At 36.7% G+C, this 23,362-nt stretch overlaps 1 protein-coding gene across 1 annotated transcript in view; it reads left to right on the top strand.

Moving 5' to 3' along the window:
• Positions 1-22,736, top strand: part of HERC6 (HECT and RLD domain containing E3 ubiquitin protein ligase family member 6) — a 64,372-nt gene extending 41,636 nt beyond the window's left edge. Inside the window, exons 14-23 of the mRNA XM_090266294.1 lie at positions 4,343-4,453; positions 4,771-4,878; positions 7,566-7,715; positions 9,654-9,797; positions 14,555-14,721; positions 16,740-16,806; positions 17,990-18,060; positions 20,043-20,226; positions 20,313-20,415; positions 22,384-22,736. Of these exons, the coding sequence (XP_090122420.1) occupies positions 4,343-4,453; positions 4,771-4,878; positions 7,566-7,715; positions 9,654-9,797; positions 14,555-14,721; positions 16,740-16,806; positions 17,990-18,060; positions 20,043-20,226; positions 20,313-20,415; positions 22,384-22,595 (1,317 nt within the window). The 3' untranslated portion in view covers positions 22,596-22,736. The remainder of the gene's footprint in view (positions 1-4,342; positions 4,454-4,770; positions 4,879-7,565; positions 7,716-9,653; positions 9,798-14,554; positions 14,722-16,739; positions 16,807-17,989; positions 18,061-20,042; positions 20,227-20,312; positions 20,416-22,383) is intronic.
• The last annotated feature ends 626 nt before the right edge of the window (positions 22,737-23,362 follow it).

Raw genomic sequence — 23,362 nt, forward strand, 5'->3', positions numbered from 1 at the left:
AAAAACCACATGACCATATAATAAATGTAGAAAAAGCATTTGATAAAATCCAGTACCCATTTATGATAAAAACTCAGCAAAGTAGGAATAGAGGTAACATATCTCAACATAATAAAGTCCATATAAGACAAACCCACAACCAACACCATATTCCCTTAAGATTATGAACAAGACAGGAATATCCACTTTCACCACTCCTATTCAACACTAGAAGTCCTAGCAACAGCAATCAGACAAGAAGAATAAATAAAAAGCATTCAAACGGGGAAAGAAGTAAAACTGTCATTATTTGCAGATGACATGATATTGTATATAGAGAACCTTAAAGATTCCACCAAAAAACTGTTAAAACTCATAAATAAATTCAGTAAAGTAGCAGGATACAAAATAAATATATCTAGAAATCAGCTGCATTTTTATACACCAATAATGAACTATCAGAAATGGAAACTAAGAAAACTATCCCATTCACAATTGCTTAAAAAATACCTAGGAATAAATTTAATGGAGGATGTAAAAACCCTGTGCTTGGAAAATTATGACACTGAAGAGAGAAATTGAAAAACATACAAATAAGTGGAAGCATATATTGTGTTCATGGATAGGAAGAATTAACATCGTTAAAATGCTCATACTTCCAAAAGCAATCTGTAGGTTCAACACAATTCCTATCAAGATACAAAAGACTCCAAAATAGCAACAGCAATCTTGAGAAAGAAGATCAAAGTTGAAGGAATCACTTTACCTAAATTCAAACTATACTATAAGGCCGTAGTAATCAAAACGACATGGTATTGGCATAAAAATCAGACATATAGATCAATGGAACAGAATAGAGAGCCCAGAAATAAACCCATGCCTTTACAGTCAATATCTGATAGTGGAAGCAAGCTAAAGATAGTTTATTCAACAAATAGTGTTGGGAATATTCGACAGCTTTGTGCATAAAAATGAAACTAAACCACTGTCTTATGCCACACACAAGAATAAATTCAAAATGGATTAAAGACTCAAATGTTATATCCAAAACCATAAAAATCCTAGAAGATTACATAAGTGGTAAAATGTTGGACATTGCTCGTAGCAATATTTTATCCGATATATCTCCACAGGCAAGGGAAACAAAAGAAAAAATTAACAAATGGGACTACAAACCAAAACAGTTTTGCACAGCAAAGAAAACCATCAACAAAATTAAAAGAAAACCTACTAAGTGGAAGAACATATTCGTCAATATATCTGGTAAGGGGTTAATATCCAAAATCTATAAAGAGCTTTCAAAACTTAACATGAAAAAAACCCATCCAATTAAAAAATGAGCAAAGAACCTGAATAGACACTCTTCCAAAGGAGACATGCAGATGGCCAATAGACATATGAAAAGTTGATCAATGTCACTAATCATCAGAGAAATGCAAGTTAAAACCACAATGAGACATCACCTCACACCTGTCAGAATGGCTGTAATCAACTCAACAAACAACAAGTGTTGACAAGGATGTGGAGAAAAGGGAACCCTTATATACTGTTGGTGGGAATGAATTTTGGAAACAGCCACTTTGGGAAACAATATGGCGTTACCTAAAAAAATTAAAAATGGAACTGCCTTATGATTCAGGGATTCCATTCTGGGAATATATCTGAAGAAACTCGAAACACTAATTCAAAAGCATATATGCAACCCTGTGTTTATTGAAGCATTATTTACAATAGTCAAGGTTTGGAAGTAGCTCAAGTGCCTTCTCAGTAGATGAGTGCATGAAAAAAAGCCATGGTATGCTTACACAATAGAATACTACTCAGCCATAAAAAAGAAGGAAATCTTATCCTTTCAGAAAGCGTGGATGGACCTGGAGAGCATTATGCTAAATGAAATAAGCCAGAGAAAGACAAGTACCATATGATTTCACTCCTATGTGGAATCTAATAAACAAAAACTCATGGACACAGACAATATTGTGGTGACTGGGGGAGTGGAGGGAGGTGACAGAGGGTTTGGGGGCGATATATGGTAATGGACGGAGACTTGACTTTTGGTAGTGAACACACAATACAGTGTACAGATGATGTGTTGTAGAATTGTGCACCTGAAACTTGTATAATTTTGTTAACCAGTGTCACCCCAATGAATTCAACAAGAAGGAAAAGAACAAAAAGTCATTGCCAAGATCAACATCAAGGAGCTTTTCTCCTATGTTTGTTTCTAGGAGTTTTATGGTTTTAGATCTTATGTTTAAGTGTTTAATCCATTTTGAGTTAATTTTTTCTGAGTGGTGTAAAATAGGAGTCCAATTTCATTCTTCTGCATGTGGTTATCTTGTTATCCCAGCTGCATTTATTGAAGAGACTCTCCTTTCCCTATTAAGTATTCTTGGCTCCCTTGTCAAATAAGCAAGGATTTAGCCCTGGCCAGTGTGGCTCAATGGGTTGGGTGTCCTCCTGCAAAGCAAAAGGTTGCTGGTTTGATTCTTGGTAAGGGCACATGGCTGAGTTGTGGGTTCAGTCCCCGGTCCAGGCACATACTAATGGTTCATCAATGTTTTTCTCTCTTTCTCTCTTCCTTCCCCTCTCTCTAAAAAATAAGTAAGTGTTTTTGAAAAATACACAAGTATTTATTTCTGGCCTCTTTATTCTGCTTTGTTGGTCTATGTGTCTATTTTTATGCCAGTACCATACTGTTTTTTTTTTTTATTATTACTACAGCTTTGTAGTATAGTTATAAATCAGGAAATGTGATACCTCCAGCTTTGTTCATCTTTCTCAGGATTGCTTTGACTATTCAGGGTCTTTTTGTGGTTCATACAAATTTTAGGATTGTTTTTTCCTACTTATGTGAAAAATGCCATTGGAATTTTGAGAGGAATTTTATTGGATCTATAGATTACTTTATGTAATATGGACCTTTAAACAATATTAAGTTTTCTAACCGATGAACACAGAATATCTTTCCATTTTCTTTTTAAAAAAATTCTTTTATCAAAGTCTTATAATTTTCAGGTATAGATCTTTCACCTCCTTTGTTAAACTGATTCCTAAATATTTCATCTGTTTTAATCCTATTGTGAATGGCCAAGAGGAGTCATAACAAGACAAATATGAATCATGTGGAGTCAAATATTTTTTAAAGTAGTATATAAAAGAGAAATATTTGGCATAAAATAATTGGGGATTTAAAAATGAGAAACTTTATGAGGATTTAAGATATTTTATAATGGACTTCTCTGTGATGTATAGTTTTCATTTCTAGTATTGGTTATTTGCCTTTTTTTTCTTCCTGGATTAGTCTTACCAGGAAGCTGGGGTTTTGTTGTTGTTGTTGATGTTGTTTGTTTGTTTTTAAGAACCAATGTTAAAAAACTTTTATTCATAATTTTTCTATTACAGTTTACATTCACTATTATTCTGTATTAGTTTCAGATGTACAGCAAAGAGGTTAGAAAATCATGTACTTTAACACAGTGGGCCCCTGCCTCACTTCTTCAAGTACCCAAGAACCCCTCATTTTATTTGTTGATCTTTTCTCCTGTACATCTGGTTTTTCTCTCCTTAGTTTATATTCTTAGATTCTTTATTTCCTGGCTTCTGTCTTTTGAATTCATTTGATTTGATGGAGCTTTATTTAGATTTCTGATTTTCCAGCATACTCCCTCTAAGAGGCATTCTTGAAACCCATTTAAGTACGTACTTCTCCAACGAGAAACTGTATCCTAGATGCCTGATTACTGTACTTGTTGTTTTCACCAATTGGAAGTTTACGTGCATGGGCAGCTAATGGAAACAAGTCCACACTCACTTGTTTACTTATTGTCTGACTATTTTATGCTACAAAATGGCAGGGTTGAATAGTTGCACCAGAGACTATATGGTCCCAATCTCAATGTATTTACTATCTGGGTTTAAGAAAGAGTTTGCTATTATACTAGACACTAAGCTATGTGTAAGGTAGGACAACTTTTAGCTTATGCTTTGTCCCACAGCTGGCAAATAGTGTGTATTAAATTCATTTTCTTCAATTAATGGGAAAACAGCTGAATTTGTCAAAAATACCTTGGATTTTTATAGTGCTTTTATTCTCAAAATCTAGAAACTATATCCTGTAAACCTGTGCCCTAAGAATTGTTTTACTATCTCCACTGCCAACATCTTCTCTTTTTAAATATTTGTGAAATTGGAGAAAATACAGATTAAAAAAGGGGAAGTTTTATAGAACTCTACTTCATCATTGATAAACGTGTTGGGTTTGTTGAGCTCTATTCAGATTACCTATATAATAGCCATATATATAATAGATTAAATCATTTATTGATAGTAAATGATTTTCACAGGTCACATTCTCTTTAAGGTAAACAAAGCTAACTGTCAACTACCAGAGAATACTTTCAACATAAAGGAACTCTCCGACTGGTTGAACATTTATAAAGACAGACAGGAAATGATCATTATGTGTAACTTGGTAAGAGTAAAATATTTACTTCTGAATATTTTCACACTTTAAAGGGGACATATTAGTAGCTATGTAGGTATCTCTTTGATAAATCAGTATTTGAGAATACCCTATTGCAATGCAAAATTAGCTAAGTTAGATGATCAGTGAAAATTTAAACATCTTTCACTCACAAAAAAATACATTTTCTTAGAAATGTATTTCTAAGTAATTTGGAGCTTAAAAACAGATCCTAAAAAGTATAAAAGAAATTATTCAAGGTGATGAGGTAAAGAAATGAAGTTTTTCTCTTCTTTTAATTATCAAAACTATTATTTGTTTTTTAGATGCCTGCAAGAAACTACATTCACATTATTCTCAGTGAATTTCCATTCATCTTTAATTTGCTATCCAAAATTAAATTATGGCAAGCTGATTCCAAAATTAAAAAACTGGTAGGTATGCCTTACCTTTTTTTATTATGTAAAATTTCAAACAGATACAGAATAGACTTAATGGTTTAATGAACCCCATCACAAAGTTTTAGCAGTCATCAACATTTTGCCACACTTCCATTTATTACTGTTGTTGTTTTTCTAGTTGTTAGTATTTTTGCTGAATTATTTTGAAGCAAATCCCAGGCCAACTATCTTTTCACCTCTCCATGCTTCAGTGTATTATTTCTGGTTGTTTCACTCTTATTTATGCTGAGATTCTTCAGCGGGTTCAGTTGGTGACCACATCATTTTTCCATTGTAATGTTTCCCATCAATCTTTTATTTAATAATTCCATCCAATGCTTTCATTGAAGTTTGTAAAATAGCAATATTTCTATGATTATTTCTTTCAAAGTTATGAAGTGAATCCTGTTAGAAATTTTCCTCATCAATCATGGATGTTTGCCTACCCTGAAAAATCATTTATAGAGGAAGGTAGAATGATGTTTGATCCTTTTTCTTTAACTGTTAACTATTTTGTGCATAGAGGTTGTTCCAATTTATGTTACTACCAGCAATGTATGAAATGTCTCCTTTACACTCTCACCAGTGCAGTGTTACCAGGCTTCGTGATCTTTCCAGTTCAATTGGTTAACCACGATATTTCAGTTTAATTTTAATTTATGTTTCCCATTATTATATGATGCCTGAGTCCTCACTTTCTTTAGATAATAACCATTGTTTTCCTACTATGAGCAATACTGAAATGATCGAGTAACTGCTCTTTTCCTCTCCTCTGTCCAGTTTTAGTGACTATACTATGTTCTTAGTTATTAGTCTTTGCATATCTGCTTATGAGTATTAGAGCTTGATTGATAAGCCCCAATTGATATTTTTTTATTCCCAGTTTTCCATTTACTCTCCCCCTTCTGTTCTTTTTCTGGTAGTTGTATTATTCCCACATAACACTCACATGCTCTTTTGTCTCTCTTATCACAATCAGCCTTAGTTTTCACTTACGCTCACCCTGTGCCCAGACATTATGCTGAAGATTTTCCAAACATTTTTTGATTGCTGAGACTTGTTTTCTAGGCCATTCCTCAGGAAAAGTTTGTATCTATTTTCTATGATGTTTATACTTTAAAGACTCACAGGAATCAGAAACATACCCATTACTTTTACTAATAATTCAAAAGATGTGGACCATCTAAGTGAAACATGGAAAAGTCTGGGATATCACATGCACAAAAGGAGTCATTTCAGTAATAAAACTTTCCTTTTTATACTCTATTAACTGTAGAGCTATGCCTGATAAATTGATAAATGCCACACTTATTTATAATAAACCTAGATGATGGACATAGTCAAAATTGTAAGCTCTGAACTAGATTATGAATTCAAATGCACAAATGTAGAAATGCGAGACCAATACATGGACACTGAGAGTAGAGAAAGTGGAAAATAAGATGTACAGGATCGAAGTCCAATTCTTGGTTAGGTGAGAGAAGGTGGGCCTACAGCAGGACACATACAACTCTCCTTGCTATAGTCAGTGCAGGATATTTCTGGCCACTCCCTGTCTCTCAGAGACATGGAACATACTGCTTAGCAGTCAATATTGCTGAAGTGTCCCAGAGCTGCAGATTCCTGGGCCACAGGAGATGACCCACCACCAGAAAGGACCGGAAGTGGCACTTGTTCCATCTACCTACAGATGTGTGGCTTCTTTACAACAAAGGGAAAAGCCAGAAGAATCTAGTGCAATCACGTATAATTTCTCAGTATATAGTGGTGGCAGACATCTGGGACAAGCGTTTTCCAAGCCCAGAGCCACACACACACACTTCTCTGGATGCTTGTAGAGTGCAAATATGGGCAGCCACACCCACCCTGGAAACCTGGAATAGGATAGCTATTTTCCACCTGTTTTGCTGTCACTATGGTGGTGTTGATTTATGAATCCTAAGCACTCCTTTATTGTCCTTGTGATATTAGAGCAGAGGCTCTAGAGTAGTGTTAAAGGTCAAAGCAAGGACAGTAATTTCCAAGAGTCTAGCAGAAACAAGATCAGGGGACTAAAGTGGTGAGGACTTGTTGAGAATTCAGAAAAGCTTAATGAAGCAGTATGTAGGGTGACAGAGAACAATACTAGGTACAAAATGAGGCCATCGGTGACATATTTTTAGGGAGTTCCCATGCACATTCAGTAAGTAGGTAGATCATAGTTATTTGAAAGAGAAAGTGAATCTTTTCTGAGCAAGTCTTTCCTCTAGTCTTTTTCCTACATCTAACATTATCCCTAAACTCCTGAACTGCCCTTATATTCTCGAGGATTATAGTGCTAACACTCTGCTTCTTAATACTGATGGGTAAATGTCTCAGTGTGTTGAACACCACTATTGCCTTTAAGGATCATGTTTGCTATAGGGTAATCTAAGATAGCTTTTAGTTACTTGGCTGTACATTCATGATGATTAATCCCCTGAACACAATTACTAGGTACCATAGTTTCATAGATTCTACCATCTTTTTTATCTTCCATAGTGTACATATGATGCTCTTTTCCTAAATAATTACCATATGAGTATATGTAGCAATTGTAGGCATAAATGTATGTTAGACAAAATAGGTTTATTTGAAATAATAAATACTTCCTAATATTTCTATGAGTATTCCTAAAATATTTCTTTTTTTTCTACTTTTAGCTAAAGATTGGGCAAATGATTCCTCTAGGAATGAATGAATTCTCTCCATCACCCACATTTTTACTTCGAGTCAGACGAAGTCACCTAATTGAAGATTCTCTGCGTCAGTTAAGCAAAGCTGAAGTCCCTGACCTCCAGAAAGAATTAGTGGTACAGTAAAAAGTCTCACTGGACATTTTTACTAATGTGGGAGGGAAACATTTATATAATAATAGCAAAGGAAGAGCCTGAATTTGCAGCTGTAGTTATCAACCTTATGATTTCCAGAATTCATCACTTACCCTTCAGAGAAAAGCTATGGGACATTTAACTGAACATTGGGATTATGAGTTAACCAGTATTGCTATAAGAATGCATAATGAACCATCCCAAAGCTTAATGACTTAAAAAAACCAATAATTTATTTTATCTGCAGTTCAGTTGAAGATTTGCTGACCTAGGTTGAACTCAACTGGGTGGCTTTACGGATTTTGTATGCACATGTTTACATGTTTGGGAGTTGGGTACGGATTGGCTAATCTAGGCTAGGCCTGGCTGGGGCACTCTGGCTCTGTTTCCTACATTTTTCATTTTCTTCCTGGGACCAGCAAGCATGTCCTTCTCACAGCAGTGCCAGAGGTACAATATACAAGCACAGTCATACAACAAACATTGCTTTAGTCAAAGCAAGTCAAATGGCTGAACCTACATAAAAGGCTGGAGAAATAAACTCAGCCTCTTTAATGGGAAGTACCGCGAAGTCATATGCAAAAGGGATGGGTCAAGAGAATGCAATGAACGAGCAGCAGGTAGAACAGATACTTTTCCTGCATTTTGGCTCTAGATTTAATTATAGACATTCTACTACTATATTGGTTCTAACTAGCCACACTTCGCTTCATCCTTTGTGGGCGCCTGTAGGAATTTTATTTTGTGGTACCCCAGGCTATTTGCCCTATTGAGGCCATAAAATAATGACTATGTTGATTAGAGCTGGAGTCTATTCAGAAGGGAGTGGATTTTCCTGATATCAACCAGAGGGGAAGAGTTAGGTTCTCAGAAGAAACCAGAACCTGGAGGGTGAGACTCAGACAGGAGAGGGATGTTTCCTAGCATGGGACACCAATGGGAAACAAAGAAACTCTTTTGTAAGCCAGACTTTCTAGTTGTATTCTCCTTTTGTACCTACTTTCCTTTAGACATTGATTATTACGAAATAAATAGAATGATCCTGCCTATAGGAGATGGCAAACTGGTAAGAAGGTAAACTTCAAGACAGATCAGGTCAAAATACAAACTGTGAACAAGGCAAGGTTGTCAAGGCTCATTATGAGTGGGCCCTGACCACAGTGAAGGCAGACTTGCTAGAGTAAATGAGCAGGGATAAGAAAATCAGAAATAAGCTTAATTTGTTATTGGGATGTCCAGATATAATGTGAGACAGGCCCTTGGAGATGACACTGTGGCCAAGGAACCAGTCGGTAGATCAAAGTGGCAACAGATAAGATCTCCCAGGCAAAAAGAGAACTCTTAGTCAAGTTTAATGATGCTAATATTAAAAAGATAAAAAGAAATTAGCCAGGAAAGGAAGTAGACTTTAGAAAGAGGGACTAGTTCATATTAATTTTCCACACAAGGGATATGGACAGTCAGGTCTGATGGTTACTGCAAAGAGCTGTTTATCAGAAGTTCTAATGAGGGAGAGGCAGGAGAAATTAAATAGTTGCTGGAACCAAAGTTGTAAAGTCTGAATGATGGGATGCAGACAAGATAAAACAATCAGGGGATTTAGGGGCCCAGGGGACTGAAGCACATCAAAATCTGGTTGAAGTTGCTGGTCAACATAATTAGTGAATGCCTAAGTCTTGATGAAATCCCTTTCATTGATTCATGTGGCAGTGTAAAGGATCCATGCATTCAATATACAATAATTTGACAGTACATAGGCTCACAGCATCTGCTGCTCAGTAGCAAATTAAAGAAGAATAAATTGCAGTGAGGTATGGGCTGTGGGATTCTGGGGAATTCTGATGACTGCAGGAGGTTTGAAGCTTTTCCATAAAGGTCAAGGAATTCTACTTTAATCCTAGGAGTGTTCTCTTTCCTCAGATTGAATTTATTGAAGAAATTAAATCTATGGGTAGAGGAGTAAAGTCCGAGTTCTTCCATTGTATATTTGAGAAGATGACCAAGACAGAATATGGACTGTTCATGTATCCTGAAGAAGGTTCCCATATGTGGTTTCCTGTCAATGTAAGTCTTTTACTTGTTTTCTTACAGTTTTTCAGAACAGAAAAAAGAATGCCATATACTGTAACATAAGAACCACACATAACAATGTAAAATTAGGTCATAGAGAGCCTTGCTACTCAAAATATGGTCCAGAGAGCAGCAGCTCCATGATCACCTGGGAGCTATGTGAGAAGCAAAATCTCAGGCCCTACCCCAGATCAGATCCCCAGGTAATTCATATGCACATTATACTTTTAAACAACTTTAATGAAGTATACTTGAGACACAATAAATAGTACATAAATTGTCCAATTTGATAAGTTTTGATATATACCATGAAACTCTCATCAAAATCAAGATAATGAACCTACACATCTGCCCCCCAAGTTTCCCTGTATTCCTTTCTAACCCTACTACTCCCCCTGCCCCCTACCTCATGCCCAAGCAACAACTGTCATTATAGTTTGAATTTTCTAAAATTTTATATAAATGAAATCATAAGTAGTCTTTGTACTCTTTAACTCAGCATAATTATGTTGAGACTCATGCATGTTGTTGCACATATCCATAGTTCATTTCCTTTTATTGCGGAGTAATATTCGATTGTGTGGATGTACTACATTTTGTTTATCTTGTCACCCCTGATGGATATTTGGGTGTTTTCCTAAATTTTGAGAGGCAGTAATCTAGAATGTTTCAATTAGGAGAGAAATTATTAATAGAATCCTAGAGATAATTGCTAATTCTGATAAGGTGATTCATTTCTGCAATAAGTATAGTTTTACAAAAATCCTCAAAATGTAAACATTTCCTTAAAGTATCAAAAAACATGTATTCATTTCTCTATTAGTAACTCAGAGTAAATAAATTCTAAAAAGAATCACGTGGAGTCTGTTTATGGATCCCCTTTCCAATAAATTTCCAAATGTTCTTCCCACAGTAGAAATTGGGAACCCAGGGGACAGGAAAGAGGAGGTGAAAGATGAGTACGTGTGAAAAAGTTCTGAAAAGTGTTTTCTTTCTTTCTGAGAAAGAATAAACCTCTAAAAGATAGGAATGGCCAAGGTATACAAGTGGTCGGATTTTTATGGGTCAGTTAACAAGCATTTATTGACTGTTTCTTGAGGTTCTACATTGTATTAAATATTTTGGGAGATTCAAATCAGTATATGACAGAATCTCTTTCCTCCTTTTGTATATGTTGATGGAGTGATAGGACTAAAACACCAGGAGCTTTAGCATTGTTTCTAAATTAAAGATTGCTGACTTTATGTGTAATAGTTGTTGAACATGATAGGGTGGAGAAGGAAGCACTGATGTAGCATTGGAAGCCCAGAATTCTAATCTTGAGTGGTGGTGGTCTGGTCATATAGCTTCTTGGTTTTATTCTGAATTTTCAGTATCCTCACCTATAAAATGGCTGTCATAATTTCGGCTCTGCCTGCTTTGCAGGACTGTTGTGAGGAAAAAACAAGACAAGGGATATATCCAAGTGTGAAAACACCATGAAAACGTTAGGGCACTTCCAAATTTAAGGGATACTTTGTTAAGACAAATCAAGGGGGACTCAAGTGATTAGAGAATGGAAAAGTGGAGATCTGAGGTTGATGTTGGGGATGGGGACAAAATAGATCAAAGAGGTGCAAGTGAGGGATAGAGAGGAGGAAAAGAAACTTTACATCATCTCTGAGATGTTGATGGTTTGTCCCCGTTTTACAGATAAACTGCGGCTCAGAAAGATTAATAAACTAGGGACATTCATCTTGCAAGTGACTAAGCTAGGATATGAATTCAGGACTGGACAAAGCCCTTACTCTTATGCATTGTGCTATATACCTGGATAGAAAACAGACGAAAGTCTGATTCATCTATGGCTCAGTGAAGAGACCAAATCAACTATAACCAGGGGACACATTACAGGTATGGGAAATAAGACTGACTAGGTTAGAAGAGGCCGCCTTTGGAGAGTACTTGTATTTTTCACACATTTTCAAAATTCAAAGGCATTTTAACATTTATCCTCACAATTACTCTAAGAAGAAAGCAGGGCAAGTAGATTGAGGCACAGACTATTAAGTGAGTGGTCCAGAGTCATGCACCTACTAATAGCAAGGCTGGTGCTGGAACAGAAATCTTAAAAGAATTAGCAGGCTATTGATCTTCTGGCTGGGCTATAGTGATGGCCTGGCCAGATGTGCCCAGTGAAGAGAGGAGAGTGAAGCCAATATCGTCAGGACTCTTCTTCCTTCAACCGCCTTCACAGTTAAGAGCATCAGTCACCTTCCCTGACTCATATGCTTGTCCCCATAAGGACATCTAGGTTGAGGGCTGTATTGCCAAAGGGACACTACCTGTCTGACACACATCTGACATGCGTGACGCCTGCTGAAAGTGTAGATGAAGTTCACCTTCCTCCCACAGTATCATTTTTCTACATGAATTTGAAGGCAAAGACAGTAAAATTAAATATTGAAAACCTTAGTTGATAAGGCTATCTGAGCATTTTTTAATATTCTAGATATGCTGTTACTAACAAAAATGTAAATTCGTTTATATACTATTGTGAATTCTTAATTTTTATTTTAATTTATGGAAGAATTTTGAATTGGATTATAGCCTGTTTAACAACCTTAGATTTTGGTAACTTCCAGTCAAGAGGAGGCATAGGTAGACACGCTTCACCTCCTCATGCAACCATAGAAAGAATTACAACCAGATCTCAAAACAAGTAACACCCAGAATGGTAAAAAAAAATCTAGCTGTATGGAAGTCTGACAACCAAGGATTTAAAGAAGCCACATTCATCCAGACAGGTAGGAGGCGCAGAGTCACGGAGATGGGAGGAGAAGCACAGAGACATGGTGTGGTGCCAAGAGGTGGTAGCAGAACAGATGATCCCATATTCACATATGGTGCATAAAAATTGGGAGGGATACTTTGGGAGCAAGTGATCCCAGCCCCAAGCCAGATGGCAAAGGCCAGGGATCCTGCCAGTAGAGGCTGGGGCAGTGGAAGAAATGGGTGGATTTTCAGGAGACTCAGCTTAGAGGGCCCGCACGGACTCAGAATGTATGCAAACCCACCCACTCTAGGATTCACCACCAGGGCAACAGCTGCAAGCCTGCCAGTCACATACAGGAAGTGGGCGAAGTGACTGGAAATGGGGTGAATGCCAGGCAAATCTCCAGAAGTCAGGAGGCGGCACTGTCCTCTCTCCTAGCCGTCCCCCACACACAGAGTCACAAAGCGGTGAAGTGGGTTGCCCCATCCTGATGATTATCTGAGGCTCCACCCCACACAATTTATAGGTGCCTTTATTACACAGGCCATGCTACTAAGACAGGGAGTAAAAAGCAGCTGTACCTAATACACAGAAACAAACACAGGGAGGCTTCCAAATTTAGGAGACAGAGAAATATGGCCCAAATAAAAGAACAGAACAAAACCCCATGAAAAGAACTAAGCGAAACAGGCAACCTATCAGATGCAGAGTTCAAAACACAGGTGATCAGGATGCTCAGAGAACTCATTCAGGACAGCAACAACATAAAGGAATAAATGAAGTTTACACTAAGTGAAGCTAAAGAAAAATCCACAGAGAACCATCAGTGAGGGGAGGAAGTGGGGATTCAAATCAACGATTTGGAATATAAGGAAGAACTCAGCATTTAACCAGAACAGCAAAAAGAAAAGAGAATTTTAAAAAATGAAGATAGTACAAGGACCCTATGGGATGTCTCTAAATGTACCAACATCCGAATCATAGGGGTGCCAGAAGAAGAGGAGGAAGAGCAAGAAATTGAAAAATTATGTCAAAAAATAATGAAAGAAAACTTCTCTGATTTGGCAAAAGAAATAGACATACAAGTCCAGGAAGCGCAAGCTGGACCCAAAGAGGACCACACCAAGACACATCATAATTAAAATACTAAAAGTTAAAGTAGAATCTTAAAAGCAGCAAGAGAAAAGCAGAGAGTTACCTACAAAGGAGTTCCCATAAGACTATCAGCTGATTTCTCAGAAGAAACTTTTCAGGCAAGAAGGGACTGGCAAGAAGTATTCAAAACAATGATGAAAAGCGGGGACTGACAACTAAGAGTACTCTAACCAGTAAAGCTATCATTTAGAATGGAAGGGTAAGATAAAGTGCTTTTAAGACAGGGTAAAGCTAAAGTTCATTATAACCAAGCCATTATTATATAAAATGTTAAATGGGCTTACTTAATAAAAAGATCAAAACTGTGAACATTAAAATGACAACAAACTCACAACTATCATCAGCCGAATCTTAAAACAAAAACAAAAACACACTAAGCAAACAACCAGAACAGGAACAGAATCATAGGTATGGGGATCATTTGGAGGGTTATGTGCAGGGAGGGGGCAGGAGGAAGAAGGGTGAAATGGTTCAAGGATCAAGAAGCACAATTGGTAGGAACAAAGTGGACAGGGGCATATTAAAAATGATATAGGAAAGAGAGAAGACAAAGAACTTACATGCACAACCCATGGACATGAACTAAGGGGTAGGGTATTGCTGGAAGGAAGGGGGTTACTGGGCAGAGGGAGTGCAAAGGGAAAAACTGGGACAACTGTAATAGCATGATCATAAAATATTTTCTTAAAGAACTTTTGATATTTATTTTCATGAAGCCCATTTTGTTTCTAATTTGTGACTTTTAGAAAAGGGAACCAAAAACATTTTTTTACTAATGTAATTAACCCACTGGATTATTGATTATTTATAATATATGAGTTTTTTCCTTCTCTTTTTCCAGACTAAATTTGAGAAAAAGAGATATTTTCTCTTTGGGATGCTATGTGGACTCTCCCTATACAATTTAAATGTTGCCAATATTCCTTTCCCACTGGCTCTGTTTAAGAAACTTCTGGGAAAAAAGCCATCATTGGAAGATTTAAAAGAACTCAGTCCTCTTTTGGGGAAGTAAGTAAATGGTTTTCCAGGACTTTACCAAGTAAGTCTTAGTTGTTTAGGCATAAATAATGTTACACATATATATACACATATACATACACACAGACACAGACACATACAAGGTCTTCAATTTCAATAAATGTATGCTGTTTAGATGAATTTGAATTTTAGCATGACTTATAATCAAGTGTGTAAACCTTCAAAAATGGAGAAAAGCCAAATGTTCCTCTAATTATCAACCAGTAAAATAAAGAGCCTAGTCTCTTGAATTTATCCAAATGGAAACAGTTACTGTGGACAATACATGATATTCTTAATGAGAACCCTTTATGCTATATTTATTTTATTTAATCATATTTTATTTAAATTTAATCAAATTTATTTTATTTAATAAATTTTATTTAATCATATTTTATTTAAATAAATCAGCGTGTTATCAACTTTATTTTTAAGAATTAAAAATGCTTGTTCTAAGTTAAAAGGAAAACTATATTCTGGACCCCAAAAGACCAGAATTGTCTTCTGGAGGGCAAGCCCCTTGTAGTAGAGGCTTCCCCTGCTAGGTGAGTGTTCTGTATCAATGTACCAGCTGGTGTTGTTGTGAGAGGCTGCATTCAGCTTCAGTGAATTTTTTTTGAAGACTTTCAATGTGTTTGTCCGTTTCATGACGGGTGATTTACAAGTGCACCTGTCCACACTCTGCTGAGTGTTCAGCAGTTTTTGACCAAAAACAGCATGACTCCTGTGCCCCACCCTCCCTGTTCACCTGATCTCATCCCAAGTCATTACTTTTTGTTTCCCTGGATAAAAAATATCCTCAGAAGGAAATGTTTTGCTAATGTGGAAGAGGTGGAATAAAAAATGGCAGAAGCACTAAAACGCATCAAAGTTGACAAGTTCAAAAACTGTTTTGAGCAGGAGTAAAAATGTCTTGATAGGTGTATTGCATCAAATGTATAGTACTTTGAAGGTGACAGAAGTTTAAACATGTAAGAATAAATACACAATTTTTTATAAATGAATTCCGGGGTATTTTTTGGTCCTCCCTCATATCCTGTGAGGAAAACACTGGCAGCGTATGATGTTTGATAGACAAAGGATTAGTATCTGTGATGTATAAATATACAAGGATGGGTAAAAGTAGGTTAAATTACCCACCATCATTACCTAAAAGAGAAATCATAAGAAATAATACACAATGGCAATAATAATAAAATACAAATAAATAATACAATAACTAATAAATAATAACACAAGAATAAACTCTGTGTTTTACCTGCTCACCACTTTAAACCTGCTTTTGCCAAACCCGTACATATGTTATCACAATATGTATATATGGTTAATCAAAGAACTAAAATATTCTCAAACCTACTAGTAATCAAGGAAATACAAATGAAAATAAAATATCATTTTTCTGATTACAGATTGACAAATATTAAAAAGTTTTCCTTAAAATATACAGCGAACAATAGATTGGGGGACAAGACTCTCCTTTCATGTACTGTTAGTGGGAGAGTAAACTGGCTAGATTTACAGTGTATGCCCTGACAATCTAGAGCAGGGGTTGAAGAAACCCTGACACTTTTGTCTGGATAAACCTTTGCTGTGGAAGGCTATCCCAGATATTGCAGGATGTTGAGCTGCATACAGGGTCACACCCACTAGATGCCAGTAGCAACTCTCCTCTAACTGTGACAACCAAAAATGTCTCCAGATGTTTTCAAGTGTACCCTGGGGGTGGGGGTGGGGGCAAAAGTAGCCCTGGTTGAGAATCATTGACCTAGAAGAATGGTCTCCTTTTTGTCATTTCCACCAAGACACAGTAGTGTCTGCTAACAGTGGCCCAATCATCAAAACTGTAAATAGGGGTTAATTCTAGAAAGAGGGAGTGGGAAGGTAGAGGAGAAGAAATTTACATGGCATTTATATTTTTCTGTAGTGTCCAAAATTTTTCCATTGAGCATTTATTACTTTTGAAATGTTATGAGTAATTAACATAATTTTTAAAACAAAATTTTCATTAGGCGTTTGCAAGAAGTTCTAAATTATGAGGCTGATGACATTGGAGAAGCATTATACATACATTTTTCTGTGAGTACTGTCAACTGATTGTCATTGGTGCCAATTCAATGCCAACAGGAATTCCCAACTTGGGGTGCAGTGAAGGAAACTTTATTCAGTGCAAAACAGCTCATTTGTGATACAGCACAGCTGAGAGGCAGCCCTGGGGCCAGGACCCTCTCTGGCTAGACAGCTCCGCTCTGTTCTGCCTTTTGCTGGTCTGCTTTGTGCTGTGCAGATCTGCGCCGCTCTGCTCTGGTCTGGTCCATGCTGTGCCAGTCTGTTCTGGTGTGCACTGGTCTGCTCCACTCTGCTTGCGTGAGATATCTTCAATGTTTCAGCTCAACCAGAGAAACACAGTCTTCAGTGGAAAGGGAAAACATGCTCTCTGAGCCACATGGGATCTGGCTTATACAGACAGAAGTCCTGGCCCATGGTCCTTAATTGATCCATCCTTATGCAAATGAGGACTCCAAATCTTCGCAGTGCCAAATGGCACTATCCTGATTGGTCGGTCAATGAAGATGTTGATGGGGATATAGTTGCAGCAGCCCCGATTGGATGGGGAAAGCCTCAGTCCTATTGCTCGAAATAGGATTCCAGGAACTCCTTTATATAAAAGGTCTGGCTCAGATGGCAGAAACACAGGCAGTTCAGTGCAGGCTTCTCCCTGAAGTGCACTTTGCCTGACAGGCTCCTGTGTAGAAATGGCTGCTAGGCTCTGTTTTCTTTTTAGTTAGACACAAGGAGCCCTTCTTAGTAGGTGTCTTTTTTCTCAGGGTCCAAAGTACTAATGAGCATCAGATTATAGTTTAGCTTTAACCTTTTTTATAAAATAACTTTATTACAATATCTCAAATATGAGATTCCTTTTTTGAATGGTATTTTACTTCTGTACTGTAAGACTTTCCCCCTACCAGCTCCTCATTTTATACCTTATGTCTATATACTCTCAAATAAAGTAAAAATACAAGTGATTTTTCAGTCTATGTAAACAACTAAATGGATCAGTATGCTTAAAAGCATTTTACAACATATCCTGGGGTGGGTTTAAAATTTTTATATGTATTTAAAAGGCTGAATTACATAAACAATTATTTAACTCCATGCTACTTAAAATTACATAGGGAAGAATATATTGGCAATAATGGTATTATGGTTGATTATTCAGACTTACTTTCATGTTTGCTCTCTGAATATATTTTGGTTACAGATACACTGGGACCAAAAGGATGCTGATTTAATTCCAGATGGGATCAATATACTTGTGGACCAAACCAACAAGTAAGTTTTAAGACCCACAATATCTGCTTTTAATACACACAAAATTATATCACTTTACTTTATAAATGTATTTTAGTTTCTCAGATGATCATTTTAGCTCCTCATCTTTTAGAAAGAGAAAACAGTTACAGGATAAGAGAAGGGGAGAACAGAGTCAGAATTAAATATTTCCTTTGCAGCACTTTTCACTAGTTATTAACTTAACAATTATTTTGAACCTCAATTCTGTAACAGACCCTATTTCAGGTGTTGGAGATACAGCAATGAAAAGGACAGACAAAATATAGAGCTTAAATTCCAGTAGGACAGAAAGATAATACATGAATAAATTATGATTACATAAAAGAATGTTAGATAAGAATGGGTAATCTGAAGGAAATTAAATCTAATTAAGAGACTAGTGAGTTACAGGTCGAGGTATGCTGTAGTCAACTGGTACCAGCTTGTGAAAGCTGATTGTTAAATTTTCAAAAATGTTAGTAGCTTGACATCAGCCATGGTGGGAATACAGGTATCCCCAGTATAACACGGTACTTCTATAACACAACTTCGTTCTAACACAGAGAATTGGGGAAAACTCCCATATAACATGGTACTTCTATAACATAGTTTCACTCTAACACGATGTGACTGTAGAAGATATCCAAGAATTGCTGGTAGAAGAAGAAACTGTTGAAGCAATTTTGGTGGAAATGACATCTGGAACGTGCCAAGATAACTTAGGGGACAATAGCACTGATGAAAATGAAGAAGTTAAACAGTTTACTTGAAAAAGTGTAAAGAAAGGCCAGACTTAGCCGAACAGTTAGTCATATTTTTTAAATGAAGATCCTTGCACTGAAAGGAGCACAAAGATTAAGAAAGAACTTCAGAAGTACTTAGCACCATATAACGGAATTTATAAAGATCTCAGCTAAAAGCAAGCAATCTAAAATAAACAGATTTTTTACAAAAAGTAGAGCACAGACTTCAAGATAATGCTGAAGAAAGTTCAGAGGATGAAGATATCCTGTCAAAAAGAAAATGCATTCGGTTAATAGAGCTTAATTATAAAAATAAAATAGTATGTTTAAAAAATTTTTGGAACCTAACCCCCCTTTTTGTACTAGTTCTTTGTTTTGTATAACACAGATTCGCATAGCACGGCATTTGTTAGGAAACTTAACAATCGTGTTATATGGGGATTGCCTGTATTTACACCACAGAAATTGGCAAATGCTGCCAATGAGCATTTCCTTCTTCTCTTTTCATTTTGGAAAACTGGTTGTTAAACATTTACCACCACACCACTGGTTACAGGGGATGGCAGAGAGGAGTTGATTTAGATAGGATAGTCCAGGAAAGATGCTCAAAGGGTGGGAGACTGTCACATTTCTGGTGAATATTTGGTAGAAATAACTCCAGTAGCAACCCTGCCATCAGGAAATTCTTCATATAGTAGAGATGATAGACTTTGCATAAATAATTTTCACACAGTGATAGGGGTTGTGTGGAAGGCAAGAGGAACAGAGGACCAACCCCGAGAAAGTCATGTGCATATTCAACTCTGATGAATGATAGAAGTGGCCAAGTAAAAGGGAAGCACTACATGCTGTGGCCTAAGTATGAGAGTGAGGCCAAAGACTCAAATGGACATGGGAAGAGGCTGTAGAGTAGGGCAAAGGTCAGATCATGGAGGGCTTTTTCATTCTGCTATGGTGGTTGGGCTTAGCCTTTGAGAAGGCTTTGAAAGATTTTAAGCAGGAGAATGACATATTCAGTTTAGTGTTTTTAGAATAACATCTTGACTGCAGCTAGGAAAATGGGAGCAAAACAAAGTCTTAATCCTTCTGCTGTATTCTCCAAGGTTCCTTCTTCTAGATGAGCAGATGTTTTCATATCGCCAGGTAGTACTAGGTTGTGTGCTCTCAGAAATAATTTACTTTTTTTCCTCAATAGTCACTGTAAAAGTATGTTATTGGCCATTTTTTGTTTTTCTCAAGGAAAAACTATGTTTCTAAGTGTGTTGATTACATTTTCAACACATCCATAAAGGCAGTTTATGAAGAATTTCAGAGAGGATTTTATAAAGTCTGTGACAAGGAGATACTTACACTTTTCCATCCTAAAGAACTAATGATGGCAATAGTTGGAAATACTGACTATGACTGGAAACAATTTGAAAAGGTAAGTAATAATTAAAGTGCCCCCAATCCTTCTGAACGTCTATATATTCCCCTTAAAACCCATTTTTTCCCCCTCTTTTTCTCAAGAATTCAAGATATGATCAAGGATACAATGAATCACATCCTACAATACGGATGTTTTGGAAAGCTTTCCACAAATTAACTTTGGATGAAAAGAAAAAATTCCTCTGTAAGTATTATAGTAGTAGATGGATCTATAAATATATAATTTAATTTAATTTTCCATTACTATTTATCTTCCTTATATCCCCCTCCATTCTGCAATCCCCACACTGTTGTCCATGTCCATGACTCCGTCATCCTTTTTGCTCAATCCCTCCATCCCCTAACCTCCCCTACCCAGAGCTTGCTCTCTCTGAGTCTGTCCCCATTTTCCTTGTTAGTTCAGTTTGTTCCTTAGATTCCACAGATGAGTGAAATCATATGGTATCTGTCTTTCCCAGACTGACTTATTTCACTTAGTATAATGTTCTCCAGATCCATCCATGCTGTTGCAAAGGGTAAAAGTTTCTTCTTTTTTATGGCTGAGTAATGTTTCATTGTGTAAATGTTCCATAGTTTTTTTATCCCTTCATCTACTGATGGACACGGGCTGCTTCCAGATCTTAATGATTGTAAGTAACACTTCAATGAACATAGGGGTACTTATGTTCTTTCAAATTAGTGTTTCAGGTTTCTTTGGATAAATGCCCAGATACATCTTTTAAGAAAATAAATACCTTATTTGTAGTGGTCATGTGTATTAATGGCAAAGCAAGGCTTATAATCCAAGTTCCCTACCTTCTAGATCATTGTTTGTTCTTTTACATAAGCCTGTTCCCAATGAAGAAAATCATATCACTATTTTACTACCTTCTCAACACTGACTCTAATTCTACCTTCAATTTTAGTGTGCATCTACTTTCCTCAATCTAGTTGGCTCCTAATCAAGCCTTTTAATCTTACATTCCCATCTTTAATTATCTAAGTCTTATGAAATTAGGACAATGTAAACAGTCTCTAATAATATTTTAGAAATAATAATAATAATAGCAGTGACAACTAATCATAATAATAACAGCATTTATGGTGTGCTTGTTTGCTTCTTCTATACCAGGCACTGTACTGATCACTCTGTATCTATTGCATGCCTTTATTCTAATAGCAACCTTATGAGGTAGATACTTACTTTTCCCTGTTTCAGATCTGAGGAAAAAGAGGCTTGGAGCATTTAGTAGCTTGCCTATGTTCAGAGAGCTGGTGAGTGTCAGAACCAGAATTTGAATCCAAAAGGCTGATCTAATGCCCAGGCTACTGACCATTAAGTTCTGTGGCCTTGGGCCATAAGAACTTTTAGTTCTCAGTGACATTCTCTCACCTCCTCAACCGATTTTCAGCTCCTGTGATACACAACTTTCTTCTTGCTATTTTTGTTGTTACTGAGGATGCTGGAGGACAATTCCAACTTCACCACAAACCCAACTTACCTCTCCATAAGCCCAAACTAACTTTCTAATCTTCTCTCTTAATGGGAAATATGTACTTCAGTCTCTCTCTCTGTTGAGTCTTAGGGCTTCCATTAGGATCTTCACCCCATACTTCTTGGTTGATCTAAAATAAACTTTCTTGTATCTTGCTATTATTTTTTTATGTACTGTTGACCCTTGAACAGCATTGGGGCTAGGGGTACTGATTCCCCCTGACAAACACACACACACACACAAACTTAATTACTAACAGCCTACTTTTGACTAGAAGCCTTACCAATAACATAATAATAGATTAACTCATATTTTGTATGGTATATGTATTATATACTGTATTCTTATAATAAAGTAAGCTAGAGGAAATGTTATTAAGAAAATCATAAGAAAAATACATTTACGGTATTTATTGAAAAATATCTGCATATCTGTGCACCCACATAGTTCAAACCCATGCTGTTCAAGGATCAACTGTATGTAATTTCCATCCAACTAGACCATGAACTCACTGAGGACAAAGATCAAATGTCATGATTTTTCTATGCACCACATGGTCCATGTAGTTCTCTCTGCACAAAGGTACCAAATAAGCATTTAGTGAATGAAGTGATCAATTGCTTCCTTTTCAAGTTTTGCTCTAAGAAATATTTTAACCAAATGTTACCCCTTTCCAGTTTTTCTTACAGGAAATGATAGACAAACTGTAAGAGGATTACAAGAAATGGGAATCATATTTCGCTGTCCTGAAAGTTTCAGTGAAAGAGATCGCCCAAGATCACTTGTATGTCATAATATTCTGGACCTCCCTAAATATTCTACAATGGAAAGAGTGGAGGAAGCACTTCAAATAGCCATTAACAGCAACAGAGGATTTGTTACACAGTAATAGTGACCTCTGAGAGTCTTGGTGAGGCCTCAGATTCTCAAGTTCTCTCAACTCTTCGATTCTCATGTTCTTTAGGTGTAATTAGTACAAGGGGTTAATGGATTTTAATTACAATCAATAAATGTTGAGGTAAGCAATAAAGTGATGAATCAAGTTAATATTTTTAATGAATCAAATTTCCTAACCCCTAAACTTGCTATTGGAATATTTGTCTTTTAGTGAATTACTTCTTGAACAATAATTATTATTTAAAAATAAGCTGCTAAAACCTAATAGCTGTTTTTAAAAATAATGTGCATCTGAGTAGGACCCAAGATAGCAGAGGAGGAAGTGAAAGCTACACTAACCTCCTCCCATGACCAATCTGGAATTACAACTAAATTGTGGAGAAATCATCCAGAATAATCAACTGAACAATAGCTGAAGAGAAGCCTTATAACCACACACAGACAGAAGAAACCACTTCATCACAACATGACAGGTACAGAGTGTGGAGAAGATGTAAGAGGGCTGGCTGGGCTCCTACAGGTGGCAGCTGAAGGTCTGGAGAAATATTTCAGTGGCCAGGGTCCCCCTGAGACATGTGAAGTCTAAAACCCAAGCTGGGATCCCCAGCCAACAGCAGCATCAGAGCTGGAGAGCAACCCAGATAGCATCTGGCTGCGAAAAGCTGAGGGTTTCTGTCTGCCAGAGAGAGATGGCTGGAGTCACAGAGAGCTTCTTAAAGGGCCAACGCACAAAATTTTCTTTGCCCCCACTTACCATGG

This window comes from Furipterus horrens, unplaced genomic scaffold, assembly GCF_987537825.1.
Source record: "Furipterus horrens unplaced genomic scaffold, mFurHor1.1.pri manual_scaffold_2, whole genome shotgun sequence".
Classification (NCBI taxonomy): Eukaryota; Metazoa; Chordata; class Mammalia; order Chiroptera; family Furipteridae; genus Furipterus; species Furipterus horrens.